General features: G+C 51.0%; 6 protein-coding genes across 6 annotated transcripts; all 6 read right to left on the reverse strand.

Annotated features, from left to right (window-relative positions):
• Positions 1 to 86: 86 nt before the first annotated feature.
• Positions 87 to 1,328, reverse strand: N7443_008246 (carnitine:acyl carnitine antiporter; the record flags this gene model as incomplete). Its single annotated transcript, XM_056888302.1, has 5 exons — positions 87 to 138; positions 188 to 801; positions 877 to 893; positions 971 to 1,019; positions 1,080 to 1,328. The coding sequence occupies 5 exons, from the start codon at positions 1,326 to 1,328 to the stop codon at positions 87 to 89; spliced, it is 981 nt and encodes a 326-aa protein (XP_056737604.1).
• Positions 1,329 to 2,008: 680 nt separating this feature from the next.
• On the reverse strand, positions 2,009 to 2,947 carry N7443_008247 (CFEM domain-containing protein; the record flags this gene model as incomplete). Its single annotated transcript, XM_056888303.1, has 3 exons — positions 2,009 to 2,553; positions 2,611 to 2,788; positions 2,861 to 2,947. 3 exons carry the CDS (start codon positions 2,945 to 2,947, stop codon positions 2,009 to 2,011), a joined length of 810 nt encoding a protein of 269 aa, XP_056737605.1.
• Positions 2,948 to 5,080: 2,133 nt separating this feature from the next.
• N7443_008248 (uncharacterized protein) lies at positions 5,081 to 5,260 on the reverse strand (the record flags this gene model as incomplete). The annotated part of the gene is made up of 1 exon (XM_056888304.1): positions 5,081 to 5,260. The coding sequence occupies one exon, from the start codon at positions 5,258 to 5,260 to the stop codon at positions 5,081 to 5,083; it is 180 nt and encodes a 59-aa protein (XP_056737606.1).
• Positions 5,261 to 7,781: 2,521 nt separating this feature from the next.
• N7443_008249 (uncharacterized protein) lies at positions 7,782 to 8,828 on the reverse strand (the record flags this gene model as incomplete). Its single annotated transcript, XM_056888305.1, has 2 exons — positions 7,782 to 8,642; positions 8,694 to 8,828. The coding sequence occupies 2 exons, from the start codon at positions 8,826 to 8,828 to the stop codon at positions 7,782 to 7,784; spliced, it is 996 nt and encodes a 331-aa protein (XP_056737607.1).
• A 1,888-nt stretch (positions 8,829 to 10,716) lies between these two features.
• N7443_008250 (uncharacterized protein) lies at positions 10,717 to 12,571 on the reverse strand (the record flags this gene model as incomplete). The annotated part of the gene is made up of 4 exons (XM_056888306.1): positions 10,717 to 11,061; positions 11,127 to 11,867; positions 11,928 to 12,416; positions 12,470 to 12,571. The coding sequence occupies 4 exons, from the start codon at positions 12,569 to 12,571 to the stop codon at positions 10,717 to 10,719; spliced, it is 1,677 nt and encodes a 558-aa protein (XP_056737608.1).
• A 689-nt stretch (positions 12,572 to 13,260) lies between these two features.
• On the reverse strand, positions 13,261 to 14,632 carry N7443_008251 (uncharacterized protein; the record flags this gene model as incomplete). Its single annotated transcript, XM_056888307.1, has 4 exons — positions 13,261 to 13,576; positions 13,635 to 13,804; positions 13,866 to 14,290; positions 14,353 to 14,632. 4 exons carry the CDS (start codon positions 14,630 to 14,632, stop codon positions 13,261 to 13,263), a joined length of 1,191 nt encoding a protein of 396 aa, XP_056737609.1.
• Positions 14,633 to 14,848: the final 216 nt, after the last annotated feature.

A 14,848-nucleotide genomic window follows, 5' to 3' on the forward strand; every position in this document is an offset into this window, starting at 1 on the left:
GTGGATGGACGACAGACCCAACGCTGCAAGAACAAAAAAAGAAGAATATTTACACAGGACTGACTCGACCCCATTTAGTCGTTGATTTAGTCGTTGAAGATTTTCTTCATGAACTTGTGAGCAAGCTCAACACCCAAGCTGTCCGATCGTCAGTTGTGCGCTCGTGAATATATTCGAGGGTACTTACAAGGTCGCGGCGTTAGCAGGCACGGCACGGCACAGAGCCGGTCCGAAGCCGGGGAAGAAGGCCTTGAAGCCACCGCTGGCATAGACCGCACTGATGGTGCCGCCAATAGTGGGCTTGCCCGGCGCACTCTGCAAGCGGGACTTGATGGTGTCGATGGGGAAAACGGGAATCCACATGGCAATACCGGCGGCACCACCGGCAGCCAACACAGCAGGCAGGGATAGCTCGCCGGTGACGTTGCCCTCGGCATCCTTGGGAGTCAGCGACCGCTTAATATACTCGTAGGCGGCAAAGTATGCAGCCGATCCAGGGCCGTCACGAGCCAGTGTCATGGCGCTGCCACGGAACACGCTGCGAATACCACCCTCTTTGTAAAGCTGGCGCACTACATCAGTACCGCCAGAGTACTTGGGCTTCTCACCTGGGGCCAGAGTCTTCTGGCCCTGGATCTGCAGAAGGACCTTGACACGCTCGAAAGGCGCGGTAATCAGGGTCATGGGAATGGCTGAGAAGAAACCGGCCCCGGAGATCTGTGCAATGGAGTACTGCGGAGTGTCGTTCACCACGGGAACAGTGCTGAACTTGTTCACAAGGGTCTTGCCCACGTCGTAGCCCTTTTCGGCGTTAGAATCACCCAATCAAGTCGATCGCAAAGACTCGATCGCAAAGACTCGGTCCTGAAGACATACCCAGAAGCTAACAGCAACTGTTCAGAAAGGGCATGTTAGCTTAACGTTCAGTATTCACTTCATACACCTGCCATTGAGGCCCTTGGTGACTTACACATCGGAGTGACTCCCACGAGCGGGGCAGAAACACCAGCGTACATACCCTAGCCAATACTCTATTAGCCTTATTGTTTCCTTCTATTTCATCATATTGTGGTTCCTACCCGAGCGAGTCCCTCGCGGGCCACGGTCTTGCGCACAACGTCCATGGCGCCTGCGTAGACGCCCCTCTCCGCCGTTTGCAGGCGCACCTTGACCAGGTCGAAGGGGTGTCCGACCACGACCGCGCAGAGGCCACCAGCAGCACCGGCCGCTAGGGACCGAATCTGCTGAATGGTCTGGTTGACGGCCTTCTTCTCCACGATCTTGAGCTCATCCTTGAGCTCCTGCGGGGGAGAAGTGGAGGTGGACATGGCGGTCAAGTGGGGTGGGGAGGATTCTGGAGGTCTTCGGAGGGAGAGAGGAGATATCCAGAGAGAAGAGAGGATGTTAAAAGAGAGCTGAAGAGTTGTCAGAAGTCAGAAGTCAGAAGATTAAGAAATTCCGTCACACAGATCGGCCAAGGACATGCGGACCGAAGCCGAACGGAGGGCTGCGATTCCCCGGACAACTTGTGCCTCGGCTCGGGCGCGGAGAAACCGGCTTCCCGCTGAGATCCACTGAAGTTGAAGCTATTCATCTGCGTTACACTATTTGTTCACGTTTCATGCTATATAACTCGTACATTCTAAGTCTGTACGGTGCTTTGTTTTTTGATTTGGACTGCGTTTCCCTAATCGGAGCTCGCCGAGCCGGGCGACGGGAAAGATCCTCCCACTTTTCCGGCGGAATAAAGGAAGTCCACTTCGGAACTAGCTCGAGAGGTCCAAGTGATCCAAGTGATCCCAGTTCTGAACAATGGTATACGGCGCTCTTTTACATGGATCGATACACGTACGATGAAGGAGGAAGAATGAACATTAGGTCCGCAATCACATGCGTAGGACCTCGGACACGTGCCCGAGTGGAGCATGACTTCATTAGGTCGACATTAAACTGCTAAACTTCCATAGATCGTAGTCCTTATTTCCAAATTACATCATCATTGTCCAATTTACAGAACCAGCAGAGCGGCGAGGCCGAGGGCACCGAAAGCACCGCTACCGACAGTGGCCATGGGGTGAGCAGCGCCCGTGCTGGTGGAGGGAGCAGAGCTGGAGCCGGAGTCGGAGCCAGTTGAAGTGCTAGAACCAGAGTCAGAGCCGCTGGTGCTGTCGCCGCCAGAGCCGGAGGTCTCGGTAGCAGTGGAGTCAGAGCCAGTCTTGGTGCCGGTGGTGGTGGTGATCATGGTAGTCGAGCCGTTGTTATCAGTGGTGGTGATAGTGGTCGAGACGTCGCTGCCAGTAGCGACAGCACCCGAGCCAGTGGTGGTGGTGGTGATCTTGGTGGTCGAGCCATCGCTGTCAGTGGTGGTGATGGTGGTCGCGCCGGTAGTCGCGCCGGTGGTGGTGGTGGTGATCTTGGTGGTTGAGCCGTCGCTATCAGTGGTGGTGATGGTGGTCGCACCGGCACCAGCGCCGACACCAGATCCACTGGTAGTGGTCGCATCGCTGCCAGAGGCAGTCGAAGTCATGGAGCCCGATCCAGAGCTAGTGGAGCCTACAAGTCAATTGTTAGCATCAAGTTTGCTATCATGGATCTATGGGAGGGACGTACTAGGGCACTTGGCCAGAGCCATGCTCAAAACCGTCTCGGTATTGTCGTCAGGGCAGGCCTGTGCGGTGCAGTCACGGATACCGTATGAGTAGTCCTTGGCCTTGCAAAGGCACTGCATGTCACCGGAGGTGCAGCCAAGCTCGGAGGCCTTGGCGTTCATGTTGGAGATACACATAGACTATCATGACAGTGGAATGTTAGTGGCTCGTCTTTCTGGTCTGCAGCAGCATAGATAAATGAGGCAACATACAGCGCACTGAGAGGCTGACATATCGGCGGCGGCGACCATACCGAACGCAGCCAGAAGGGCCATAACAGCAGGGGAGAAGGACTTCATCGTGAAGAACTTTTGAATATTATTAACAGAAAAGCGAGTTGAGGGAATAGACCGGGTATTAAAGGTTGATAGGAAAAGAAGAAGGGAGAGAAACAGTGGCTCGGCACAGGGGTCTTTTATATCAGAAACTGATCCAGCTGGGAGCCAAACAAGCTGCAAGCACCCATTGGAGCTGGGCAAGTGGGCATAGTGATGACCCACTAGTCCATCAACAATTTAACCAGGCTGGGAGGGCCAGGAAACGGCCGAAGATCGCGTCCAAGGCCAATCGGTCCAGCACGATCGAGCAGGGTCAGCCCGTGTGGCCTGTCTAGTGCGGAGAGGGGCTGCTGTGCTGTTTACTTTTGGAGAGTTTGTTGTCCTGCATAGAGTGCCAGCCAACGTGGCTGGAGAGGAGTCAACACCCACGGGTGCCTGGAAGCAAAATGAAGTCATCGAGGTGCAGAAGCTTGCCAAGCGGTTCTCATTTGGACTAGGAAGCCGGAGAAGTCAGATCTGGAGCTCGATTGGGGCTGGATCAACGGGTGGAGATGATTTCCTCCCTCGCGGACTTGGTCCTTCCAGCCCTGGGCGTCGATCTCATAGGCTCCAGTCTGCGCAGGGGCCTCAGTCACTTCTTAGTTTAATCGTTTCAAAGTAAGTTAAGAAAAATTGGGGTGGCTCGGGTTTGACTTCCTGGGTTTCCCTAGGCGACTAGAGCTTGAGCTCCCAAGGCTGGATCCATGGATCCATGGATTGATTCGATTTCAATATAGTTCATTTCCATTGCCTGCTAGAACACAGCCTGCATGTCCAAGGCTTCGTTTCATCAGCAGATGAGATTCGGGTCATTGGCCCTGGGCCTGAATTACAATTCAAAGGAGATGAATGACGATGACGGACATGGGCAATCAAAAGAAACAAAAATAAAGGGGTGGCGCATGGTGATCGACAGACTCCAATCGGGCGGCGTCAGTGGACCGAAGCCGAATAGTCGCTGGATACGTCGAGAGTCCGATCGCACTATTGAATCCTGTCGTCACCGCCAGTGTGGCTGGTGCAGCCACAGGGTCACCGACAGGGTCATGGCAAGTTTTTAGGGTCTTCTCCTGCCCAACTCTCTCTAGTGTTGACCCACTATGACCTCTTTGCTACACTACTCATTTCTGATTTCTCAATTTTGATTTCTGATTTCTGATTTCTGATTTCTGATTTCCCGGTTATTTGACCTGATGTGGGGAACATGGACACGGTAGGCTCGTGTTCAATGCGCATATGCGGTGGCCAAAGGCTTCTTCCAGCCCTATTGACCCCCTATTTACACAATGAACTGCCATGATCCCTGCCCGACCTTGAAGGTCCTTGTTTATCATCACGTGTTCACGCTCCTGAACGCGTTTCCAACTTGGCGGACGCGAACTGGATGTCTAAGGTTTCGGATGAATCATGACCTACACGGACCATCTGGCCGCGTTCTGCTTTGAAGATGTATCACCGTGGGTCTCGGACATCTTCGTAAGAACTGACTCGGGGAAATCTGCGTGGGCCATCTGCTTCTGCGCATCGTCTAAGAGCCCGAAAACCACGCGTCGGAAAGCTTGCAGTGCGTCCAGGTGAAGGCCAACTGCACCTCAACCCCGTTGTGGCGGGGGATTCCTGTCGAATATCGCGGGAGACTAGTCCCTCGCTTGCATGACCAGAGACTTGTTTTTCATTTTCACCAAGTTTGACCGTGTTTTGTCTTGTCTAGCGCAAGGGGGTTCTCCAAAAAAATATTCTGTTGTGGAAAAGGTTCGAAACCTTCCAAACTCAGTTTCAACAGCCTTATCCATTCTTTGGACTTCCCTGTGGCTGGTTCGGTCATGTTCCAAATGCCTCGTTCATCGTCCGCCGGGATCTATCTGCTCCCTCAAGATGAGACCATGCTCAGGCTCTTAATATGATGAAATTTGCCGTCTCCTTTCACCCCGCAATCTACGACGAAGGCACGTCCGTTGTGATGACCGCGGGTTCCTCAATGACATTCTGCTGCTGAAATGTGGAGATTACGAACAGCACTCGCTTTTGCTCCACATGCGATTGACGCACAGAGCTAGTGACTCGTCAATTCTTATTACTTATCCCGCATACACGTGCTGCAATGCAGCAGGGGGATTATACAGCTGCGAACATGTCCCAGCCAGGCAAAGGTGATTGGAGACGAGGCTTGAGGGATGCCTTCCTGGTCAAGATGACCCAAGCAGCTCGCCGATCGCATGACGAAGCTCTTGACGAGGGCTTGTTGTCGGCCTCAATTTTTGTCATGCAGTAGTGGGCAGTAGGCACATTGGACATTTGCAGAGACCGCGCGGCGCTTTTTCTTTCTTCCTAACACTGCCGGCAGCGATAAAGCCCCTTGCCGTAACATCAGCCGCTGGATGCCCGAATTATCACGAACATGCCCTTGCCTTGCACCTACAGTCGCGTGCGCGAATGAGTCAGGGTTGTTGGGTCGCTACCGGAGCAACACGCCTGTTGTTATTGACTTTGATCCGCCTTCCATCGCTACGGAGTGTCTAGCTCTCAACCATCTAAGTACCAACCCCTTGAAACACCTGTACAAACTTCTATAACCCATGGCTCTGATCTTGGAGATCTGCCCTTGGGTTTCTAATGTCTCCTCATGCAATTAGCCTGACGGTGTCACAGCAGTCTTCGAAAGCCCGGCACAGGCCGGTCAACAAGATATACATTTTATACCAATACATTTAGAAAACCGACATCGGTCTCCAAGTAACTTGTCGGCCCGCGAATTTGTCAAATTGGCGATTGCAAGAATGCGACCGGAGTTGAGTGGTTGTGGCCATTTTCGCACCTAGCTGCTAAGATCCCAATCATCCGCCAATAGTCATTAATGATTCCTTGTTGACAATAGAGAGGGTCTTACTCTCGAGAAAAGGCTTATGCTGATCGCCCATCGCTCTGATCTGTTTCATTGCAAAACATCGTGTCTCAACACGATGGTAAGGGTCGCTGCCATGACTGCCTTCAACTCCATTGACCGATAGACTGCTTTTTAAAGACCTCGTGGGTTTACGAACTATCACCTCGAACTTGATAAGATCCGAGCGACACTCATGGTCCTTTCGACGGTCTCCTGCTCCTTCGTACGAATCTAGACCTGAGGTTCGGTACCGGAGCCAATTCGCTGCCGGCTTTTGAAGCTTAGGACTACATAGTTATAGATACCACCAAGAAAACAGAATTTATTCTGCCAAAGCAAACCCATGTAATTCCAATTTGTACGCAGATGGCCCTGGCTATGTATGGCCTTTATCTAATTGTCAATGAATGGAATGCACTGGGTAAGTCTTGTGCTGTCCAGATTTCTAACTTCATTCTGCCTCCTTGCCGTGATGGAGTTGTTTACGACCAATTGCCAGAAGGTGCATCTCTCCGAATTTGGACCGAGATGCTCTTGATCACCAATCGCTAGTCGTAGGTATTGTGCCTAGGCCGGCAGAGCTTTGAATCCGAGATTTGAATTTGGTCGGGCACAGCTGTGGACCTTTATATGTATCCATCGACACCCAGGGATACCGGTGGATGAGGTTGCAGGCGTTCCAGGGTTGCCTAGATCTGACACATGGTATCATTCGTATATTTGGTCTGTTTTTCGCCGTTTCCCAGTGTAAATACATATACCAAGCCACTTTGATGTGGTTTCAGAGTCGAACCATCCCCAGTTTCTGTGGGATCATCGCTCCGTGGTGCGCGGAGTCCTCGGCTCCCGGAAATGACAAACTACCACGGCACAACCTTGGAAAACCTTATAATACGCGATGGGCGAAACAGGCACCAAGATTAAGCTACCTATTAAGGCCTTGTGAGTGGATTATCTTGAACGACCGGGCGGGATGGACTAGGCTGGCAGATTAATACAGCCCCCGACTGCCACGTAACAGCCAATATTGGTCATCGGGGAACCCAGGCGCATGTTTCTGTGCTCAATTAACCTTAAAAGCGTCGCACAGCAGTGGGCGCCTAATGACCCTAGAATTTCAACTGTTGGTCACACTTCCAAAGCTCGTGGAATACAACCGACGCCACAAGTTTCCAGATTCCCACCAGTTGGGTCACACGTCGCACTTTGCAAATGGCTGCCACTGGTCACTTTACAATGTCTCGTAAGGTTATGTATAGAGACTACTACACTGAGTGGTTATGTATATATATATATATATATATTTTGGGAAGTCACCCGTCGATTGGACATAGCCACCGATCACCAACTAGCGCAACCCTAAGCTTAAGAGCGGACTATGGAACTTCCAGAAATCCGGAGGCTGGCTGAAAAGCTCGTAAAATTGGTACACAAGCATGAGACAGCCCGGCTTAGGTCGCATGCTAGTAAAATAAGCATGGATTAAAAAGACATCGGTGAGACATCTTTGCTCGGCTTAGACCGGCGACTCCGGGTGGATCCCGTCCCATCGGACCGAAAAAAAAAATCAAAAATCTGGTTCGCTATCCACTTCACACGCACCATGTGTGTAAAGTCCAAAAAATTGACCGACGCAGGGGTCGAACCTGCAATCTCTTGATTCGTAGTCAAGCGCCTTGCCATTGGGCCAGCCGGCCTTTTGATATAGGGAGCTATGGAAGTATGCTAGATGAGCGGCTAAGCAAGGTAAGTTGGGAAAAGCGTGCAAATTTTATACATGAGAGCCTCATTGGGGAATCATATTCACTGCATAAGTATACATCTAAGATAAGGAAGATTATGAACAAAAGGAAAGGATGCTTGTCATGCATGAGAACGCTGTGATAATAAAACAAAAGCCCCACCTGCGCCGTATAGATATGCCACTGGGTTCTATGCGTCCATTGGATCAACCTCAGTCACATGAACGTGAGGCAGAAGTTCCGCCTTTTCCGAGTCAAATCCATCTTCAATGGACCTTGTCCTTGTCTGGCAGCCTTGCTTCTTGCGAAGGCCGAGATACACTGAAAGGGACATGAAAAGGTGACCCAGCACGAAGCCAACCAGACAGGCAATCAGGCCAGCGATGGCACCAAGAACGGCAGGAAGGATAACGGGGCGCATAAAGTGCATGAATTTGCGGTCTGGGCGGCCGCCATGCGGGTGGTGGTGAGGGCGACTGGTGTAGGTGGTTGGTGACCAGTAGGGAGAGAAGATGAATCCATACCGAGATTCGGGAGCGCTGCTGGCTGCCGCATTGGTGGGCTGAGGACGAGACGGTGTGCCAATGTTGCTGGCAATGCTGGTGGTTGGCTGCGGCTTTTCATTTGGGGACGAGCCTTGCTTGTCCTTCCCGCTGAAGATGGTTGGCCAGAAATTCATGTGCCACGGTCGGTCATGATGGAAGCGACCTCCATTGTGCTTCTTGGTCGGCTCCAAACGGATCCGAGTGATGTAATTTGAGCCATCGGGGCGAGAAAGAAGATCGACGACTACAGCGTCGGTAGTGACAGATTCGCCTTTGGAGTTGTACAAGTCCACGCGAACCCTCACGATCGTCGAGGTTGAGCCGTTTTCCTCGGTTGATAGAGGTCGGGCTTCCAGGGCATAAGAGAGCTCAATTTCATCGCCCATAATAAGGGTCTTCGCCGGGCCTTCCCGCTGAGGCGCATGTAGCTGCATCGACATTGAAGGCGGGAAGACACGGTCCTCGTTGGCATAGAGCGAGCCGTTAATGACCGCCCATTTGAGGGACTGCAGTCATGTTAGATAAAAGAATCCCATCGTTTGGTCGAGTCTACATACCAGATATGAATTCACATCGCTCTCCCAGCCCAGAGAAGGCAGATAGGGCAGGTGCATTTCATGAGACGTAGCGAGGGGGATCGATGATGCGATCGCAGTGGCCAGGCAGACCGTTGTCCACGGGTTGAGACGCATGACGAAGGAAGATTTATAATAAATAAAAAAAAAAAGGTGGGAGAAGGAGAGAATGAAAAAAAGAAAAAGAGAAAGAAACGAAAAGGAAACGCGACCCCGGATTGGGTTTAAGAGTAGATAATGAGAGGTACTGAGTCAAGCTGTGACGAGGCGTCGGGTGGAAGTAACGGAATACGGATGGATGCCCAGGTGCCAAGTGTCACTAAATCCGCAAAGCCTTCAAAGTTGAAGCAAAAGGTCGAAATGGTAGATTCAAGAAGGAATGAGCAATGTCCGCATGCTTTTAAAGAATAAGCAACGGCCTTACAAGGCGGACAGAATGTGGGTGCCTGCCACCAAAGTTCGGCGAAATCCAGGATACGGGAGTTCCAGTATGGTAAGTGCCTGTACCCTGTAACGCGTAATGTGTAATGTGTAATCTACTCCCATAATTCCACCTGATGGGCACAGTATGGCACTACTTTAGTGCGGGGCAAAGCTTTTGTTCCGAATATTGACCCTCGCTATTGGCTGTGTTCCCAGGATCTCGCTATTAATAACAGATGGGGGCAGAAATGCTTAGCGGCGTCTTAAAAGAGTTGGTTTCACTACTCCTAGGCTCTGCACCTGCGGCCCACTGAATCCGTGATTGGTGCCTACCCCTTGCCCTCCGAGTAGCTTGGTAGCTTGCAGGATGGTAGCTAACTAGCTAGTCTGGCCCCCGGGGCCGAGTCGGTTAGCTTCTGTTCACTGCCCTTTTACCCTTTCCAGGATGTTTCTGTTTTTTATTTCTGTTTTGTTGTTTTTTTCTGGACATGAACCTTTGCCGATCCCCCTGAGCCTCAATGACCTTTGCATCCGTGACAGGTACCCAGCCCGACCTCTAACGGTTGGCCGGCTCCTCCATCTATTTCGGTTCTATTCCGAACTGATCGACGCTCATGGCTGTGCTAACCATGTCGTGACGGTTCTAACCGACTTCTCACAAAGATCGGTTTCCCCGGCGTTGCCAAGGAGGTTCCTCTGCAAATCGCTTGCACTACCTACGATTCAGGGTCCATGTCTCATGCACAGGCAGATTATTGCCTGCTATGTCTAGCGCCGATTAAGTCTGTTCCTTGTCACGCTACCTTTAGATAGTTCCATGTCGCCCCCTCTACAACCAAATTCTTCATCCCCCCTCCCCCCCGCCCGTTAAGGTGCCAAGGAGAAGCGCGAAATAATCAAGCATCGGAATCTACACCCACCTCGGGCCTTAGGAAATAATTTCGGATTATTTTTCACCGACTGTTCTGGTCGACTCGTATTGCACTGCGACGGAGAATACCAAAACTCTGCCACCAATGCTGCCAAGAGAAACCCCGCCCGTCTAGCCTTTTGGCCAGCGGAAGCGAATCCATGGCATGTCGTGATATCACGAAATTTCTTTGAGCAAACTATAAGTTACATGCAGGGTTATTGTGGGGCGATGAAACACCCCGAGCAGTCTCTTTCGACCATGTGGATTTGGCTTTCCTATCAAAGACAAGCGCCGGTAATCTATCGATTTTTTTTTTTTAATATTTTTAATATTTTATTAAACCGTTGGCCCGAGGTATCTCGCCTTTCTCGATTTGAACTGTATTTGAAAAATTCGCTCCTGCAAATTGGATTGATCACGATGCTGGTCGTAACTCAAAAAGTCTGATCGTGCTTCGGCCTTCCATTTCAGGGATCTTCGAGATCCAAATTCCAAGTTCCCGGCATAGTAGGTCGTCCGATTTATAGTCCTCTATTTGTACGTTTTATTGGTGCAAATCCCAATCGTAATATTCATTCCATTGGTTTAAAAAGAGGACTCGACTTAAATCACAAACCTTCCATCTCCTCATGTTCGGAATGATGTAAAAAAACGCGCTGTGATTCATGCTCATGAAGCGTAAGGCGCTGTCTGCCAGAAGCGACAGCGCGGGTTGTTGCTCGTATCGCGCATCGGCTGAATGGTAGTGTTGCCGATGTTCATCAGTTGTCCCCGCTGACCGTGCGGTGGGAACGTTGGACCCAGAGCCGATTTGGGAGTGCCAGTTTGCACAAAGCTAGTGAAGTATTGTTGCATGACCTCGGCGATCGTAACGTTGGCGACCGATAATCCCTCAATTGAAGAGCTTAGACCACTGGAGCCATTGTTGTAGAAAGTGTACAGCACATCTTGGCCATGTACCGCAGGAGGGACGCTAAACTGATATGCGTATGTGTGGCCATGGTAAGCCCGGTTCTGAGAAAGAAACAAGATTAGTTGGGTTCAACGGATCTCAGGAAAGTTGTTAGAGGCATTCTCACAATGTAGTCTGTATTACAGACAAATATGAGCTCCGAAATTAGGAAAACAGCACGCTCGAATGGAGAGGTGTAGCCGTATGATCCATCGTACTTGGCTGGGTACAGGACCTTGGTGACATACTCGGTGACATTAGGCCGAATATTGGGGTAATACTGCTCCAATAGCGTGGCCACCCAAGAGCTGTTGCGAGCATCCGGAGAAGCGAAAACGAGTCCTTCATCTGCATTGTGGCCCACCATGATATTCAGATTGCGATCGAAATTGCCTTCCAAAAGAAGCTGGCCAGGCAAAGCCGGCACGAAAGTACCATCCACAACGGGCCCATAAACGAACTCGCCCCAGCTTGACTTGGTGGCTATCTGGTAGGCATTGGCAGCAATCAACTTCTCGGTCGACATTTGGCGCGCCTCTTCTATCGTGCTGACATTGAGAATCCCCAGGAATTGTTGCAGAGTCTGTTCTGGCTGCGTCTTGTTGGGGACAGGAACCCATCCTGGGCTCTGTAAAATCGCCTGTTGGAACGGAGAAGGGCCGGAATTTCCTCCATACGCTGTGATCTGGTGCATGATAGAACCACCTCCGGCCGACTCGCCCATAATTGTGACTCTTGTTGGATCACCGCCGAACAAGTGAATGTTCTTGTATACCCAGTCCATAGCAAAGCGTTGATCGTGTAGCGCTGCGTTCGCAGTGCCGTTGGCCGTGAGACTTTCACCAGCAAGCCAGCCAAATACACCCAGCTAACGAGTGTCAGATCAACATAAACTAGGGCGACGATTTTCAAAATGGCCGAAACTCACTCGGTAGTTTATCGCAACATACACGATTCCATCGCCTCCAGTACTTTCCTGGATCAAGCCCGAGGGATCATACGTGGCTTTGTCTCCTTCGGTATAACCACCGCCATAGATCCAGACCAAAACTGGCGCCAATGTCTTCTTCGGAACGAAGGTCTTGTTCTGTGCACGATCAAAGATCTTCTTTGGAACAATCAAGTCCAGAAACAGGCAATCTTCAGTGGTCCGAGGGTCCATCTTCTGGGGTACATACGGATATGAAGAAATGTTGGTCGACTGGTTGAAACTGGTACCTGCCACTAGACTCAGGAGGAATGCAGGCTCGATATCCTCTTCCCAGATGGGGATGGCTTGCGGACAAAGTCGGCCTACCGAACCATCCTGAACCTGTGTCCGATTCTGCGCAGGCCACACGGGTGCCCTAAAGCGCAAGTCACCCAAAGGCGGCGCAGCATATCGGATGTTGCTGAAGTTATACAAGCCATGAGTGTTCTGCAGATATCTCCGGTCAGTTACAAATCAAGAATGTGGGGCCAATGTCATACATTGAACGAGATGGCTTGGTGCCGCTCGTAACCAAGATCAACTATGGGCAAGTTTGCTGCATAGCAGACCGATACGAGGGCCAGTACCAGGGAAAACACCATGTTGACACTAGATGCAGGAGGTTGAGAATGGGCCTGCGCAGGGACTCCAGGTACCTTGGGTTCTATATAGAGGCACAGCACATGGGCTCGTCACTTTGGGATCCTGCGGCAACGAAGTTAGCCTCATGCGGGGAACCATGTAATGAATGATGCCCAATGCACCGTCTATTTAATGGTTGGGGGCCGGACTTAGTGCGGATTTTGCCAACTTTTAGGAAGTGCATATTCGATCTAAGCAAGATGAAGGGCCCTGTGGGGCTGAATTGCAGTCAACTGGCTAAAGAGGGCTAGAGATCGGCATGAATCTTGAATCCATATCGAATGAGGAAACGGGTGCGGTTGCCCCTTTCTAAAGATTACATGGACACCAGCCTGTATGATGTCAATCAACAGCTCCGGCGAGATCCGAGCTTTTCACCTTTGGGTGAGAAACAGAAACAGGTACTTGCGGTGAGATTGGTCGGCTGTTCTGACTGGTTCACTGTGCCGCATTTGGGGCGCTGCGGGGTTGAACCTAGAGGATCGCGTAGGGGTTACACATGCATGACAAGTTTCTTTTTCAGGGATAGAACAGCACATTGATAGATATTTGAGAGCTCGTCATGATGCAGAAGAACGTATTTTCCATGGTTGCATGGCACGGGGCGGGGCGGGATTTCCACCGAAGAAGGTACCATGGTACTGCTACCTTAGCTGTCATCGACCTCGCGAATTTTGTATTCGAACATTTGATTCGACAGAACCGAGTGCTCGTTCTGCAGTTTATCAGCAGACTCGGCCCCGGCTGCCGGCACGCGGTATTCAAATCTTTTGCCCACAGCTGGAGTTGATCCATCTGGCAAAGTGTATGGGAAGGGCAAATATTCGGGCATGAGCCCCAATTGCACCAACGTAGTGGCCTGGTCCCATGCGATATGTTCGTGATATAATCGGTCACCCCGGATATTGACCACGGAAGTAAAAGGGATGCGGAGGGATTTACCGGTCGCTGGAATTCCTGGCAGTCTTGGCACGCGTGAGACTCGAGGCAGAGGGAGAGGTCATCGGGACTGGAACCACTTACAGCCAGTCTATTTGCTTGTTATGCGTAAGAGAAAAGATAAATTCGTCCACGATTCGATCGGTGCCCACCGTACGGCTGATCAGCTCGAGTGCTGTATCATCGGGGTTGCTGTGGATGAAATGATTGAGGTAGAAATGACTCAAATGAGTTCGCCCAATGCCTCCCGTCAGCTGAGTTCGGTCAGTCTTTGTTCAATGCAACACCCCTTGGTTGGCGTATATCGTATCGTACCGTGGGAACATGGTTTACGTATGGTTCCTGGACCATCGTGGCCATTGTCTTGTCGACCGACCGATCGCCAAACTCATAGTAGGTGTGTTCATCCCAGATGGCTTCGAGGTCAAAGTAAGGCCCACCAAGATGCTTCTTCAAGAAGGCGAGACTGCGAGTATGAGACACGCCTGCTGTCGATATTTTAAAGGCATGATGCCCCGGAACTATGAAGCCAGGGGAAGCAACGTCGGCGTAATGGTGTGTATGCATCGATCCCTGGGTGGGAACTTTGAGGCCATTGAGAGCATGCACAAGAACTGGCCTTTCTCCGCCGATTTCCCAGAAGTCAAAACCGACTGCTGCTGCCAGGCTTTGGTCATCGTTCATAATATCTGCCAAAATTGCAGCGAAACCAGGGGCATAGTCTGTCCTGGAACCGTAGACTAGAAAATCATCAGCATAAATCTTAGTCACAGAAGCCTCATGATAAACGCGCCTATCACACCGTATCTAGCCTTAGCTGCACATTCCTCTAGATTGTCAAGTCCATCTTTGGCCTCCTTGATCATGTCTTGCACTTTAGCAGCATCGCTAGTTTCCGTACTAAACGTAATCTGAACAGTCGCAAAGCTTTCTTCTGCCCATTTCAGGAGAGGCTCTGGGTCAAGACTTTTATTTTGTTTCTGGCAATCTGCGTAGCACGAAGGTCGGATAAGGATCAGGCCTGGACCCCGCTCGCAGCGTGAGAGGGGATGCTGGAAAACAATCTCAGGCCGGATTTCCATTAGGACGGCAGGAGGTTGAAATTTCCGAAGTCAGAGTCAAGCAATGATATGAGCCGTTGCGCCTTGCTCGAAGGTTCGGAATTGACAGGCGAAAAAGGTCCAAATGCAAGTGCCGAGGTGCTGATAAGTGAAGCAAACGTTGGACCCCCACTTCTGTAAAGCCGTTGAGCTACTAGCAAATGTGAGATTACAAGCACAAGCATTAGCATTTTTCGT

This window comes from Penicillium atrosanguineum (assembly GCF_028827265.1).
Source record: "Penicillium atrosanguineum strain IBT 20685 chromosome Unknown utg000007l_segment0_segment0, whole genome shotgun sequence".
NCBI classification, from domain to species: Eukaryota; Fungi; Ascomycota; class Eurotiomycetes; order Eurotiales; family Aspergillaceae; genus Penicillium; species Penicillium atrosanguineum.